Genomic DNA, 15985 nt, shown 5'->3' with positions numbered 1-15985 from the left:
TAGAGTTAACTAATACATTTCAGCTAAGAGTTTTAATTTTTTCGAAATTATATAGGCTACTATTCGATGTTCAGATCGACATGACACGTTTCAACATAAATGTTATCATGGAGTACCTTAAAAAAGGATTTACCTAAACTTGGTTTCAATGCGCCCCCCCGTGGTTAACTCCAGGGATAGCACTCTACAGGACCCGCCAAACATACTTACACAAGTGGACACATGACAGGCCTGCTAGGAAATTAGTTAAGCTAGGGTTGCTGGTTAATATTTGCTAATTGTAATCATGTTTGTAGCGCGAAGTATCACAGCAGATCATAAAGATCTCATTCATGATGTTTCGTATGATTTCCACGGCCGGAGAATGGCCACTTGTTCCAGTGACCAAAGTGTGAAGGTAAGTTCAGTTTGCTAATGTTAGCTCTCACAGCAAGCTTGTTAACACCACCCGTAGTATCACACTCTTAACACCCTATTGGAGAGACTGACTCTCATTCCATTGTTGATGGACGTAAAGTTAGGTCATTTGCGATATATATGGAAACATTTGAATGTCGAAGGAATCTAAACCTTGTTTGATTTAGCTAGCTTGATAGCCATGGTGCCTGTAGCATACAGGCTAGGGTAGCTACAGATAACTTTGAGATGCAGTTGTAGCTTCACGTTATCACATCCAGGAATGTCGTTGAGAGCTCTGTTACCAGCCACACAAGTATATAGGCTGTAGATAGACTTCGTATCTGAAATATTTCGTATTTGTGTTACCTGCACGTTATTTCATTCAGGTTTGGGACAAGAGTGAGAACGGAGAGTGGCACTGCACTGCCAGCTGGAAGGTAGGCCACTTGCTGCTTATAACATTGATTTAACCATTAAAAGGCTTTCCAGCTCAAAAATTAATTTCAAGTATAATTGCATAATGGCATATCACATCACATTAGCATTTTTGCAATGACTGTTTATGTCCTATTCTGTCTCTTGTCACTTTTCTGATATTAAACAAATCTGTATCTAGTGTTGGGCTCTATTGGTTTGACTAAAGCTGTTCTGTGTGCAGACACACAGCGGCTCCGTGTGGAGAGTGACCTGGGCTCACCCAGAGTTCGGGCAGGTTCTGGCCTCCTGCTCCTTTGACAGGACCGCTGCTGTGTGGGAAGAGATTGTAGGGGAGTCCAACGACAAGCAGAGAGGACTGAGCCACTGGGTGAGTGAAACTCTGGCATCCTTATAAACTTGCAAAGCACACATCACACACTTATATTTCTTTATTTTCTTTGCAGTTCAGATGATGATGATGATGATGATGATAGTACCCCCCCCAGTGATGTGTGGTTATAATAATGTTTTCCACTAACACACCATCATTTACTTCTCCCCCTATTTAACATTGTAACTGCTGGTCACTTTTTCTACAGTCTTCTTTTTGACACATGATCTTTTATGGTGTTTCGTTATAGATTAAGAGAACCACACTAGTGGACAGTCGAACATCAGTGACTGATGTGAAGTTTGCCCCTAAACACATGGGCCTGATGTTGACCACCTGCTCTGCGGACGGAGTGGTGAGGATCTATGAGGCTCCTGATGTGATGAACCTGAGTCAGTGGTCCCTGCAGCACGAGATCTCCTGCAAGCTCAGCTGCAGCTGCATCTCCTGGAACCCCTCAAGGTGAGACCATCGTTTTACTTAGCTTCAAAAACTGACACTGAAATGTATAGATTTACAGTTCCTCATTTCATTTTCCTGGCTGAACTGTATCTCGGTTTTGCCATACATCTTGTTTATAGGAGGTGGAGCTGTAACAACCAGTCGAACATTTACTGGCAATGATTTTGAAGAATTGTTTGTAGGTTTTCAAGAGAGAATCACTGTTTTCTGATGTTTTATTGATTATGATGCACAGTCCCTATGACATTTTACAGATCATGTGTTTTATATCATACAAAAATAATATACATGTAATGTTTACTAGGTATAACAGAGTACTTGACATACACTCAATTTCCATTTTATGAGGTACTCTTAGCTGCACCTAATGCAGTCTTAGGGCTTGGAAATATGGAGAAAAAAAGATACCACTCTTTGACTTAATACCTTGATAACTATATTATGACTACTGAATTGTTGAAAATTGTTGCTTTTATATGTATAACCTATCTTTGTACAATGAGATGTTTGATAAATAATCACTTCTGTGGATATAATGATGTAGTGCAGTGGTTCCCAAACTTTTTCTTTGTAGATGAGAATATCTTCGATTTTAAATTGATTAAAAAAATTGGAACTTATAAAACTGCAAAGTCTTATTTGATAGAAGAAAAATGAATAATAAAGTGAGGAATCACCTTCACAGTGGAATTATTAAAAGTCTAACTGTAATACTAAGCGTTGGGTGTCATTTGGATTTTAACGATTTTGGTTCAGATTTTGGTTCTGCTTTTCGATTCTTTGAGAGGGTAAAAATAAGTCACATGCCACTTTCACGTATCAAGTATTTATAAAAACATTTAGTCAAATGACTATTCATATTTACAAATCACATCATACTGTTTTAATTCCGTCGCTGTTATTGAATACAATGATTTACTAATCAACTCTGCATTGTTTTTGCATTCACAAGTTAGTTCTAAGTGGTGCAATTTGAGAATTGTCGATTCCCCAGTCTCCTCTGAAGTTACACTGCAACCTGCCTGTGAGACAGAGTCCAACCACACACAGTCTGTGTCCAACACATGTCCTGCAATACATATCTGACAGCTGCCCAACTGCTTCACTGTTTGCAAAAGTAAATATCATCATATTTTCATTAAAAAAAGTAACTTCCTATATCTGCTTCACAAACAATATGTAATAAGTTCCCTCTGCCTGTCTGTCTCACAGTCCGGGGATGTGAAGACAGCTTGTGGTCAAACAGCGTAGGATCTAAAACTAAGGTTTCAATACGATAAGGAATAATAACGGGCGTTCAGCGATCAGCTGATACGGAGTAGAGATAGAGGCCTGCGGTCCGTGGGGCTCACTAAACCAGCTCCCTGAGAGAAAAAAAGGGAACCTGAACATTTCCTTTGCAAAAAATACACCTTTAATCACCACATATTTTCAGTGACTGGTGTGTGCTTGCTTTGTGCTGCAGTTCTTTTCAGCAGCTGTGAGCTTAAGCATGCTTCAATCATTTGCCCTGCAATAGCGCTGCAGGGGCCCAGTACTTTGGGAACCACTGACGTAGTGGGTAAAGACAAATATTATGATTTATACCATTAAACAACTTTAATGTAAAGCAGAATTAAGTCTAAGAAAAGTCAATAATAGTGACATATTACGATTCAAAATCTAAGGCAATATCTACTCTCATATCATGCTATCGATATAACATTGATATATTACACATAGCACAGCCTGTTGGATATGACAGTGGAGTTTGAGGATCTGTCAGTGTATAATGTGTGCTTTCTCGCCCTTCCACACAGCTCTCGGGCCCACCCACCAATGTTTGCAGTGGGTAGTGACGACAGTAATGTGAATTATGGTGGCAAAGTTCAGATCTATGAGTATAATGAAAACACAAGGTGGGTTTCACTGAATTTACCAAACTTTATGTCACTCTTTTTCAAAAATCAAACCCAATTAGTTGAAAGAAAATGTTAATGATTGTTAAAAAAGTTGTTTTACCATTGTTTACAGGAAATATGCTAAAGCAGAGACCCTGATGAGCGTCGCAGATGCAGTCCATGACATTGCGTTTGCCCCAAACCTGGGGAGGTCTTTCCACGTGCTTGCTATTGCAACAAAAGATGTCAGGATCTTTAAACTTGTTCCTATGAGGTGACTGATTCCATGATTTTCTCTGTTAAGTCACAGTATTCATGTGAAGGACTCACAAAAAACACATTAGTGTAGTCGATGAAATCCTGCATTTCACTGCAGGACAGTATACATTATAACTGTTTTTAAACATAATTTACGGTGGCCCTGAAGTGCAAGTCAAAACAGCATTTCAGGAAACACCGCAGTATTTCAGGAAACACCACAGCATTTCAGGAAACACCACAGCATTTCAGGAAACGCCACAGTATTTCAGGAAACACCACAGCATTTTAGAAAACACTACAGCATTTTAGAAAACACCATAGCATTTCAACTTATACGGAAAGGGTATTCCTTTAGGGAGAACACTTCTTGTTTGTGATTGGACAGAGCCAGCCAGAGAAGCACAGCTGTGATTGGTTGTTTTTGCTGCCAGTCAAGAAATGACGCTTCGTAATTGGTCAGCACCCGACAGCGCAACATGTCCTGAAAGATCAGCCGTTAGCTGTTAGCACTCAGAGCTTATAGCTCCTCATATCTGTTCAGAAACTGGACAAAAGTTAAACATGAACAAACCACAGACTGTCTGTGTCATGGTGAATACAGTCGCTGCTTTATTTATGTGTGTATGACGTTGTTGTGAGTGTGGACGGAGCAGCTACGGGTTAGTTTAGCCCAGAGTTTCTCAAAAATGTTCATACCAAGGACCACTTAACCAATAAAAAAACACTCGCGGACACCCTAACTCCACAAATATCCAAAAACACATCGTTTTTTACAAATCGCCTGAAAATGGTAAAAACAAGTGGCAACATGTTTGATGAAGGTGTTGTGCTGGGCTATATCATGCAATCGAAAATGAAACTTAAGCTCGCTCCATTGCGGAGATATTCCCGCGAGAGTGTGGAAAACTTAAATAAATACATGTATTTCAAATGTGAAATTTTACCAATATACTCACGGACCACTAGGGGGCGAGAAGCACTGGTTTAGCCTGATCGATCCGATCTCCATTCAGAGCACAAATTTTAAAAGGTGTTTCGCCTGTCGTCTTGTCTGCACACTTGTCACAGCATTAATTTATGGTTTTTACTAACCGGTATCAGTATGTAGTTACTTTGGCATCATTTTGAAACGTGTATTACAATTAAATCACGGTAAAATATGTTAATTTTGTTGTAGTCTACCATAGTATTTTCATGGATATAATCCCCGAATATTTGCATCGCTCTAATCACTCGAGTTTCAGGTTTCACCACGGCTGTCAGCTGTGTTCACTCCTGTCATTCAAACAAGACGCGCTGGGGAGGGGGCGGGGCGTATCTCCATTCAAATACTTTGGTAGATACCAACTACAACAAAATTAACATATTTTACCGTGATTTAATTGTAATACACGTTTCAAAATTATGCCGAAGTAACTACATACTGATACCGGTTAGTAAAAACCATGAATGAATGCTTTGATAAGTCTGCAGACAGTCTGTGGTTTGTTCATGTTTAACTTTTGTACAGTTTCTGAACAGATATGAGGAGCTGTGAGCTCTGTTTGCTAACAACTAACGGCTGATGTTTCGGGGCATGTTGCGCTGTCGGGTGCTGACCAATCACAAAGCTTCATTTCTTGACTGGCAGCAAAAACAACCAATCACAGCTGCGCTTCTCTAGCTGGCTTTGTCCAATCACAAACAAGAAGTGTTCTCCCTAAAGGAATACCCTTTCCGTATAAGTTGAAATGCTGTGGTGTTTTCTAAAATGCTGTATCGTTTTCTAAAATGCTGTTTTTGACTTGCAATTCCGGGCCACCGTAATAATGGGAATTAAATACTTCCACTTTAAATAATTGTTTGAAACTTGGATCCATCTGACAGGAAGGAGAGCACCTCTACAGGACCCACCAAGTTGGAAGTGCAGATTGTGGCCCAGTTTGATAACCATAACTCTCAGGTGTGGCGTGTGAGCTGGAACATCACCAGCACCCTGCTGGCCTCCTCCGGGGATGATGGCTGTGTGCGCCTCTGGAAAGGTAACAGGCTATTTTTTGCTTCTATTGATTATTGCTCATGGGTCTTCTTTTCATTTTAGTGATAGCTACCAGAACTTTTTTGGAAAAATGCTAGTTTGAGTGAACAGTGACTCTCAGCAGGTATTACGAAACTTTCGCTAATGCATTGCTGACGTCATTCAATTGAGGAATGATCAATCAGACAGTCCAATGTAGGGCTAAACGATATATCGTGTCATGGCGATATGCGCATGTGCGATATTCACATCGCGGGGATGTGCGATTTTATAATTTTTTTATAATAATTTTCTTTTTTTCCTTTCTTTTTCCTTTTTTTTTTTTTAGGACGTGTGACATTAAGTAGGTACATTAACTCAAACACGTCATGTTACAATTATTTTGCTGCTTGCTACAAAAGGAAAACTTGCACGGCTCTCATGTCAGGGGTACTTGAGTGAGTGACATGCAGGCTCTGCATGAACAGCAAACCACCAATCACAATAATTCTTGATCAGACCACAGCAGGCCACGCCCCGCTAGTTTGCAGACCATCAAAACACCGGTAAAAAATGAGCGAGGCAGATGAGGACAATACCGGCGAGAATGAAGATTTACTTCCAAAAAGAAAAGCAACATCTGCCATCTGGAACTATTTGGGATACAAAAAGGTTCTTCTCTTCTTCATTCACAGATGAACCCCCTTATTTGAGGGTAAGCAACATGCATTATCATGACATGTTAGATCATGACTTAAGGTATGATGAGTCAACCAGTTAAGATCCAGACGTCCGTGACTTCATCCCTTCATCCGGTTAAATATAGTTAAAAAAAAACACAATATATATCGCAGGGGGAAAAGATATTGCAATGTCAGTTTTTTTCAATATCGTGCAGCCCTAGTCCAATGTCACAAACAGACCTGAAATACTCTCACAGTGTTAAGACTCTAATTTGTGTCTAACTAAGTGGTGTTACTGTTACATGCACTTAAATCATCTACGTAATGATGTGCAGCAGCAAAGACTCAGTCTAGTCATGTAGTTCTTTTATTTTTACGTTCAAACATGTCATATTATTTTAATGCTTGCTATTACAAATTGTATGATGTTTGTTGTACTAATTAAATTAGCTTGTCATTGACCCCTGAACAAAAATTGCAGTCTTGCTCATATCTTTTGAGTTGTTATGATACATACATTTCTGTTATATTTCAAAACAAAGATCCACAAGATGCATTAGTGTGATTATGCCATAGATCCGTCACATCTGTATGACATTTCAACTGTCCATTGTAATGCAGAATACACATAAAGTAGAAAAATACACAATTTTTTTTTAATAAAAGTTAAGCTGTTTTCAAATTCTCCCATCAGCTTTTCCACTTCCCTATGTGTAATCAGAAACAGGTTTATTAGCAGGTAGGTTGCCACGTACAAGGAATTTGACTTGGTATCGTGGTGCATACATAAAAGTAAAAAAAAAAAAAACACAGAACCATTTTAAGAACACTATAATAACTTAAAAAAAATAAGGACAAATATGGTAAAATAAAGCATGTGTAAAGGACATTATTAACTTTGAGTCATTTTAAGTTACAATTAGTTTTACTGATTTGATTCCTGCAGCTAACTACATGGACAACTGGAAGTGCACGGGAATCCTGAAGGGAGACGGCAGCCCCCTCACCGGCTCATCGGGTCAGCCCACAGCTATGAGCACTGTCGTGGGCTCCTCCGTTCAGACATCCCAGAACACCCAAAACGGGATGTCTGCAGGAAGGTAGGTGGTGTGGCCGCCACTCACCCAGCCTGACCCGCACCAGACAGAACTGACCCCTTATTCCGCCTCACACTGACCGGGACTACAGCTGCTCTCTGACAAACTCCCCAGGCCCTTACTGACCAAATGCTGCACTCATGCAAAGAGCTTGGCTTCAAGGCAAAGAGTCTGCATCAAGCCTGTTCATGTGTTGTGTTGATTTTTTTATAAGGCAATTTGCTCTTGGTTTGTACAGATGCATGCAAGAGTAGTTTCCACTTTGTTTTGTCCCTGCTAACCACATAATTGGTGCAAAATGTAAAATAAACCTGTTTTTATATAAATTTGACTTTTTCAAATGATTATTTTGAAGGGGAAGATCTTTTTTTTTTATATCGAGAAATTTGATTAGCTTCAGTTTACTACATCCTGACATCCAACATTGTTGTGACTACTTCCATTTTGAGATGAGCAATTAAATCAAAGCTCAGTAATCTGTCTCTTAATTTCACATTTTTTACATTTGAATGTATCCTCGAGCCAGTATTGCCAAACGCTTTGCTGTGCAGAAGAACAGCTTGAATAAACGTCATTAACCCACTAAAATGACAACAGAAATAGAACAACACATGCAGTATGGGTATGAATATAGCTGCTGAACTAAATGGCTTTAGGAAAAGACTACGTCACTTTTAAAAGAAGAGATAACGCATCTTTTTTTTATAAATGAAGTGTTGAATTGATGAGCAATAAAACTCACTCTTTCTTAATTGCGAACAGTGTACTCGGGTATTGCTCTCAAGCCATACATTGTTGGGTCTGATCAAAACCTTTCTGTTGCTTACTTCCTGCTGACTCTGACTACATCTTCTACAATTACAAAGTTTAAAACAAAGACTTTCACTAAAGCCACAGTGGTCGCTGTTCAGCAAATGTAACACAGGCTTGCTTTAACATTTGGATTATAAATAAGCAACTGTTACTATTTGATCGCGTATAAAACAGGTTCAAAGTTACCACTGTTGTTATGAGAGTTTTTATGTGGCTGTATTTATGTTCAACTAAATAACCTCTAACTCAACAAAACATCCGTCATAGCATTTCTTGTCGTCTTTGACTTGACCTTTGAATAACCTCTAAACTGAGTAACAAAATGTGTTTACTGTATGAAATGTTGTGCTCTAATACTTTTGCAACCAGTGATTGTACTAAAATGTCATATTGGAAAATAACTTTGCAGAAAAGCTTTTTCTTGCGTCCCTATTCCTTGTTGACAAAGAATGAGTTTGAGTGGTTTAAGTAATATGGTATTGTAATGCTTGTTGCATGCAGGATTGGCAAGAGAGCTCCCTTTGCCCCTCCCCTGCGGCAGCTGACCTCTCCAAAGATATCCCAGCAGCATCCTGCATATTATTAATGTCTCTTCTGAACCAGCAACCATTTGAGCTTGTGTTAATGCATTTTAAATGTGTGAGTTATGTCCCATCTTAGGTTGTGCTGTTAAAAGCCCTGTTTGTGTTGAAAACGGCATGTTTCTGTTCTCCAGTGTTCCTTTTTCTTTGATCCAATATGTTTGCTGACAGTTCACCTTTTTTACTAACATACACCTTTAAAATGACATGCACCCATCACTATTGTCTGCAATTCACTTTTTTTTCTCCTCCTAATAAAAAAAAAAAATCTCATATCTCCTTTGAATTGTTTCCTCTCTGTATTCCATTGTCATTGTCTTCGCCCTGTCCACATGTTTGTCGTCTTTGTCTCGATCCATGTTGTGTTGCTTTAGGTATTTCTTTCCGCCTCTGGACTCTCCCAGAGCGGGGACCAGGTATGGTCACTTTCTGCCTCCCTCCTCCCTCATTGAGCATTGTGATGCTGAGCCCATTCAGCCTCAGCAACAGGCTCTTCCCCACAGACTCTCCAGAGCACTGCTGCCTTTACCAGAGGCTGAAGGACAGTGATGTAGCGGTGTTATAGCTAGAATTAAAAGGGATTGATTGGGGGATGCGCACAAACCACCCAAGTGCCATTCATTTCTAATAAAGACTTCAATGTATGTCTCTATTTTATAATATTTTGTCCTTTTTCCTGTGCATAATATAGAAAAAGGTGTCATGAAGTTTCTGTGAAATGTTTAGAGCCATTTTTTTGTAACCCTGAATAAAATCTGAACATCTCACATATTTGGTTTTGTATGCTAGTGCTTTAAAGAATGCCCAATGCAAAGCACATGTTTTGATTTGCACAGTGACTCGTCCTAAAACCCGGAAGTAAGCTGCGCATGGGTCCCTTCGACAAAAACCATAAATCTATCGATCATAAATCTATCGATTAGATTTATGATTCGAAAATTATAAAAGTAGGGTAGACATGTGGAGATTATCCGACTGAACAAAACGTGATCCATCTCTTAAATGTGTGTCAACCACGGACCTTATTTCGAGCTATTTTCCAAAATCCTATGGAGAAATAGTTTTTTTGTCGAAGGAACCCATGCGCAGCTTACTTCCGGGTTTTAGGACGCGTCACTGTGGCACTCTTCCTGCAGAGGACTTTTTATCACAGCCCTCATCGAGTTTTTCAACGGCACACGTACCCCTTTTTGGAAGTAATAAATAGCCCAAGATGGGATTTTTTTTAAAACAATTTTCCCATTACACTCAAACAATACACTTCATTAATAAATGCATGACTATGTAACTGATCCTTATTAATTCAATGTGCTTGTGGACTTGACTTCTGATGGCAGAAACAGACTTTTGATATTTACTCTGAAATTAGGGAAATAAACTGTCGTTTGTTTTTACAGGGAGGCTACAATTTAATATTGTCACCCAAAACCTGGAATGCATGGGATGCAACATGCTAAATTGGCGTTCTTGCCGCTGCTAAGCAGAACACCCTTGGCAAGTTACTGCAAGTCATGTGTAAAACAATCATATCCACTCTTTCTGTCAGCCATCATGTAAAACGACTGACGAAATTAGTTACTTTTCCAACCAAGTCCAAAAGAACAACATGAATCACATCCTATCATGATAGACAATTTCCTCCCTCTCAGTTTTTTTTGACCAATCACAGTGTTTGAATTTAGTTAAGTCCTGCCCACATAACGTGACGCTCAGGCGGGCTTCATGCCGATTCTGGGCGCTGCTTGCTTCGAACTGTTGCACGGTGTTTGTTGTGCCTGCTCTAACTAATAATGAACAACTTAAGGATTTAAGGAGTCACTTTTGGAACTGAACTGCATTTCGCAACGTGTGTTCAATAGTTTATGAGGGAACATTCGAGTTGGAATAAGAACCGTGGTCTTTCGGCCCTTCTGGAGTATTGAATGTAAGTTGAAGTACAACTAACGATAACGTTTGCGTTCTGATTTAACGCTTATTCTCTCTAAAATGGACAGTCTCTAAGGATTTTGGTAAGAATAGCTAGCAGATTTAACTGCTCAACCTATCTGTTGCCTGTAACTTTTGTTCTCGAACACTTCTCTCTAACTGAATAAACGAACATAGTGGAGTAACGTTAGTTTTGACGAACCCACTTGTTTTTAGCAAGTCCCGTAAACTAGCTAGCGTAAAGAGTAAGCTAACCTAGCATCATCATTATCTAATGAATTGCTCTCAATTTTTTTTGTAGACGACAAGTTCAAACTGTAAAGCCAGGCTACAACATGTATGCACATATTCAAAACAAGTGTTACAAAAAAATAACCTTTCCCCGCTAGTTTTCGCAAGGTGGTGTCGATAAACATGTAACGTTGCACACAAAGCTGCTGCTAGATAAAGTATCTGTGCAATGTAAAGTTTCAAACCGTTTACTAAGACGTAGGCTACTAACCACCCCGACATTTCTCTTTTTTTAATGTATCTGGTCATTAGATGGACTTCAAATGAACTGAAGTCAAGCCACATTTGGCTGTTTCCCTGCTTCATTCAAAAAAGATGGCAGACCGCTTTTACAAGTTGGAAGATGAAGCCTTCCCGAGTTTCCTCTGCAAGTCTCTGGACAGCACCAGTGGCCGTGCCACACTGGGGAATGTGACATTGGGTTCAGGCCCAGGGCTTCCAGTGGCTGCTTCTACAGTGGCTAAAATTAAACCAGGATCTGACAACAGGTGGGAGCATGCTGCTGCTTTGGACAGATGTGACTTGATATGGAAATGATCTCATGCATGTTTCTCTGAATCATCACACAGGCTATCTGACTAGTGTGACAATAATGTATGCTGAAATCATTCCAATTCCTATTTCAGAGTTTATGTTTCTACTAATTCAAGCCGTTAAAGGCAACTGGAAATAGGAAATATTGATATGCAAAAAAAGAGATACATATTTACACGCCTGCCAAATATAGAACTGAATATGGATACTTGTTTGTTAATAAAAAGTTGTTACAGCCCTATTTTCTTTTGAAATGTCCCACAAAGTGAACAGGAACAGCACTGGGGATGTTCATAGTGAGTCAGTGTTCAGTTGCTTTGTGCACTATTTTAAAGTAACCATGATTTAGAGCAGTTTAGTCTGTTACAAATCTTGTTGGATCAATGCTAAGTTGTCTTGCTTTACAGAGAAGACCCTGTTGAGGCGTCATATCTGGAGGGCCAAGAGCAGCAGGCCAAATCCCAGTCCTTTCTTAGGGAACAACCCATGTTCGCCCTAAGCTTCAAGGATGACTTGTGAGTATTTACGCAGCTGATTTGGTTTTGCAATGTTGTCTGTGACTAAAAACGCTTATATTATATTCATTTTTTTTTAAACAGATTTTTTGTCTAAAAAGGTTTTCTTGTGTATTTGTTTGACAGTTATTTACATTTCGCAAAGAGGACCTCAATTACAGCCAGTCATACTAAAAGCTACCTAATTTAAATACTCAAATGTTAAATGTATTACTGAACATTCATATATATTTTTAACTGTAGTAATTCATATTCTTCCTTTTCACATGAAGCTTTGATGTGGTCATAATGATATACATCACTGACTGTATTACAGGGACAATGCGGATGACTTCATTGCAGCACACCGTCTCTCAGACATGCTCGTAAAGATTAATTTGGATGAGAGTGCATCTCAAAACCAAGCCTCCATGCTGAGGCTGTGTTCTCCACAGATGGGCTCAGTCCACAGCCGGCCCACAGAGCTTGGAACAGGTATGTGGTAGTGCACCTGTCTCGCCTCATGTATAGGTATAACACTGGCAATACTCCCATCCTGATTATCGGCAATGATGTCGAATTGGCTTCACCTAGTACTTCAGGGACTTACAGTTTATATGGACATGGATTTTTTGTGCTTTCTGATAGAAAGAGAAGAACATATTCTCATTATTAGGTGATGACACTTTTTCTTGAAGATACTAATGCATTTAGCTTTTACTGATTGTTCGACAGATCTTTCAACGGGGCTCCTGACGTGTGCCCATTTTGGACAAAAAGAAAACACAGATGCAAAGGTACCAACTCTGGTTTGCCCTTTGAACAGATAGCAGTTGTACTTTTTATCTGGGATAATTGTTTTGCTGTTATTTTTACAGTCTTGTTTTGCCAATTTGTACCCATCTTGTCAACGGGTACAAATACATATAATTCACTGCTCAAACTAAATATGTCCTGTATATTATAAAAGAAAAACCCATGCAATTTAGCTTGTCTTTATATATAAGCATATTTGACCTTTTTCAATATACACTATTTCTTCTAAAATGATTTTAAAAAAACGGCCCAGTATACCTTTAAGGAATAACTAGTCAAATCCTATGTTTGAATAAAAGTTTGTGTTTTGGATGGTTTTATTTCAAAATGGTCTTTTTTTTTTTATCTCAAACAAAAAACGTTTGCAAATACTTTTTCTTTTCCGGTGCAATTCATTTAGGCTCAGCCTCTACCTGCTAAAGCTGACGAGGACAATGTGCAGCGTGAGGGAGTGGACAGTGACCATTTCAGTGGCAGTAACTCTAGCTTCCTGGCAAATGAGAAGCTAATGTCCGTGGACAGCATCAGTAGCGATATCACAGGTTCATACATTCTTTATATTTTAAATGTAGGAAAAAACATGGATTGCAGACATTCTGTAAAAGCTTGAGTCATGTTGTGAACATGTGATTGTTCTCTAGATGATGATGAGCTGGAGCTGTATTTCAATAAGCTGGTGCCCCTCCTCATGCAGCGAGGCAGAGTGGAGGGCCAGGAGATTCCTGTGACAGTAATTCTCTTCTCCATTTCAAACACTTTACGCTCTTAGGACTTATTCACTTACACTGCCCATCATAAGTGTACCTTTAGAAAACAGTTATATTTAATCAAGAGTCATTCCCTTAATCCATATTACTCAATGTCCCTATTCATTTTAATTTCTGCCTTCAATGATCATAGGGATGGCCAGGTGCTACTGACAACAATTCAAACCCAAGTTCTACAGAACCAGAGCAGTATAGACACCAGTTTCTCGATGACTACAATCAGGTGAGCACATTTACACACTGCGTGAAATATCATCTTCCTGAAAGTACTGTTAAGTTTTATAATTATTAACTGGAAATTTGGAGCAAGAAACCCGATTGCACCGGCTTTACTCATTCTAAAGCTCACTTATTGACATTCTACAATTCTGAAATTACTTCTGTAAATCTTACTCAAATGAAAGAACTCTTAAATCATGTCTCTGCAAAATATATGTTTCACTTTATATTTTTTCTAATTTCTTTCTGTATCTTGTTTCCCTATGTTTTCCTCAGGAAGACTTTCAGATGCCTGATGTGCGTCTTGCTGCTACAGGTATGGACTCCTGTCCAGCCAGTGATGAGGACACTGAGGATGAGCTGGAGTCTGCCAGAAGGGACAGCAATGCTACCCGGACACGGCTGCTGCCCAACACTTCAAGACAACTGGTCAGAAATAGAAAACAATATTGTTATTGTTTTTAAACTCTCAAATATTGAGTAGCTCAATTATTCATAGGTCTTGTAAAACAAGTTTTCTTTGGACAATTGTTGTTTTTGTGTGCGTGTGTTCATGTCTACATGTGGACACAGGTTGGAGAGAGCAATCGTCCCAGTTTCAGGCCAGGCTTAGAGGGAGGCAGTTCTGATGATGAGGCTTCCAGTGGCCGCGGCGGTCCATCTCTGTCTGGGATTGAACAGAGACGATCGGCTGAGGGACAGGTCATCAACCCTCCAGTCACGGGTACAATATGCAGCTTAAATGATTGTCACTGCCTTGTTTTTCTTTCTTTTGTGTTCTCTGGCTCGTTTTCTTGCTTTCTTGTTATTTCCAAGTGAAAGGATACTAAAGCATGAAATCATTTAACAGGAAACTGATTTTTTTGTAGTTTTGAGGGACACTAAATTAAGACCGATACTCCTCTCTGTCCTCATGTAACTGAAGGGGATGGAGGAGGTGGGGATGGAAGCAGTGGGAGTGAGGAAAGCGGAAATGACGGTGGGGTTGCGACCATCCCTTTCCCGGCGACTGTGGTCCAGACCACCTATGATGCCCTGCGTGGGCTGGGGGTTGTGGGGAGTAATGCTATTGGTGAGGAAAATGATGGCAACCTGAATCTGCAAGGACATAATAGGAATAGTCTTTTCAGACATACCGAGGTAAGAATGAGACTCACGTCTGGAACAAAGACAAACACAGGAGTCACAAATACTATTTGCTGCATTTCTTGACAAAGTTTATTGATGCAGTTTTTATTTAGATTTCTTACACAACGTCTTTCATATTGAAGACATAATTTGTGTAGACCACACACACTTTCTGTTTGCCCTCATACTGTGGATTATATTTATTTAATACTCTATAGTTAATAAATGATACACTAATAGTTTTTCAGGTCTGCTTCTTAATTGACTCAATGTTTTGCAGATGGGGGACCGTGTGGGTCCTGTAGGAATAGGAGAGGCCAGCTCTTCTTCCGGTGCATCAAGGGGAACTCAGAGGCTTTCTTCTGTCAACTGGAGCATGGTCCTAGACAGACAGGAGGCACTGGTGAGTGCATATGCACGACAACTCTAATGCTACTATTATAGCCGGACTTGTTTTCATTTTATGTGGGATGTTTTGTGCATGGAGGAAAAAGTGGAGGAAATAACTATTTGATCCCTTGCCGATTTACCAACTTACAAAGAAAAAACAGTCTATAATTGTAATGTTAGGTTTATTTTAACAATGAGAGTAAGAATATCTAAAAGAAAAATCAGAAATTGAAATTATATAAAAGATATAAATTGATTTGCATTTAACTGTGGGAAACAAGTATTTGATCCCCTTGCAACCAACAAGAATTCTGGCTCCCACAGACCGGTTACATAAGTCCATTTCCTTTTTTTTAAATGTGCTCATAATATCAACTTGTTGCCTGTATAAAAGACACCTGTCCACAGAATCAATCAGTCAGATTCCAGCCTCTCCACCA

The 15985-nt window shown here is 39.4% G+C and overlaps 2 protein-coding genes across 7 annotated transcripts in view; both read left to right on the top strand.

Annotated features, from left to right (window-relative positions):
* The first annotated feature begins 158 nt into the window (after positions 1–158).
* On the top strand, positions 159–9747 carry seh1l (SEH1-like). 2 transcript variants are annotated; one of them, XM_079693199.1, is made up of 9 exons: positions 159–397; positions 786–836; positions 1058–1204; positions 1458–1669; positions 3469–3567; positions 3683–3823; positions 5677–5831; positions 7436–7589; positions 9355–9747. In XM_079693199.1, the coding sequence occupies exons 1-9, from the start codon at positions 287–289 to the stop codon at positions 9527–9529; spliced, it is 1245 nt and encodes a 414-aa protein (XP_079549325.1). In that variant the 5' UTR covers positions 159–286; the 3' UTR covers positions 9530–9747. The 2 variants fall into 2 exon arrangements, with proteins under 2 accessions (XP_079549325.1, XP_079549326.1); XM_079693200.1 differs by lacking the exon at positions 9355–9747 and adding an exon at positions 8901–9255 and having other exon boundaries at positions 161–397.
* A 942-nt stretch (positions 9748–10689) lies between these two features.
* Positions 10690–15985, top strand: part of cep192 (centrosomal protein 192) — a 56445-nt gene continuing 51149 nt past the window's right edge. For 2 of the 5 annotated variants that reach the window (XM_079694028.1, XM_079694027.1), the window contains exons 1-12: positions 10694–10904; positions 11450–11685; positions 12139–12246; positions 12563–12720; positions 12961–13022; positions 13442–13583; positions 13683–13771; positions 13942–14031; positions 14304–14456; positions 14601–14751; positions 14953–15167; positions 15436–15558. In XM_079694028.1, coding sequence (XP_079550154.1) covers positions 11513–11685; positions 12139–12246; positions 12563–12720; positions 12961–13022; positions 13442–13583; positions 13683–13771; positions 13942–14031; positions 14304–14456; positions 14601–14751; positions 14953–15167; positions 15436–15558 — 1464 coding nt within the window. In that variant the 5' untranslated portion in view covers positions 10694–10904; positions 11450–11512. Of the gene's footprint in view, positions 10905–11449; positions 11686–12138; positions 12247–12562; positions 12721–12960; positions 13023–13441; positions 13584–13682; positions 13772–13941; positions 14032–14303; positions 14457–14600; positions 14752–14952; positions 15168–15435; positions 15559–15985 lie in introns of all 5 variants that reach the window. The other 3 variants (XM_079694031.1, XM_079694029.1, XM_079694030.1) reach the window with 3 other exon arrangements.

This window comes from Notothenia rossii (assembly GCF_949606895.1).
Source record: "Notothenia rossii genome assembly, chromosome: 7".
Classification (NCBI taxonomy): Eukaryota; Metazoa; Chordata; class Actinopteri; order Perciformes; family Nototheniidae; genus Notothenia; species Notothenia rossii.
Note: the sequence above shows the minus strand (reverse complement) of the source record. Positions and strands in the feature narration are given on the sequence as shown.

Bases quoted from the DNA above. Each gene is read 5' to 3' on its own strand.
- seh1l (XM_079693199.1), top strand. From the start codon at position 287: ATGTTTGTAGCGCGAAGTATCACAGCAGATCATAAAGATCTCATTCAT. The intron at 837-1,057 runs GTAGGCCACTTG...TTCTGTGTGCAG, and splicing joins ACTGCACTGCCAGCTGGAAG to ACACACAGCGGCTCCGTGTG. The intron at 5,832-7,435 runs GTAACAGGCTAT...TGATTCCTGCAG, and splicing joins CTGTGTGCGCCTCTGGAAAG to CTAACTACATGGACAACTGG.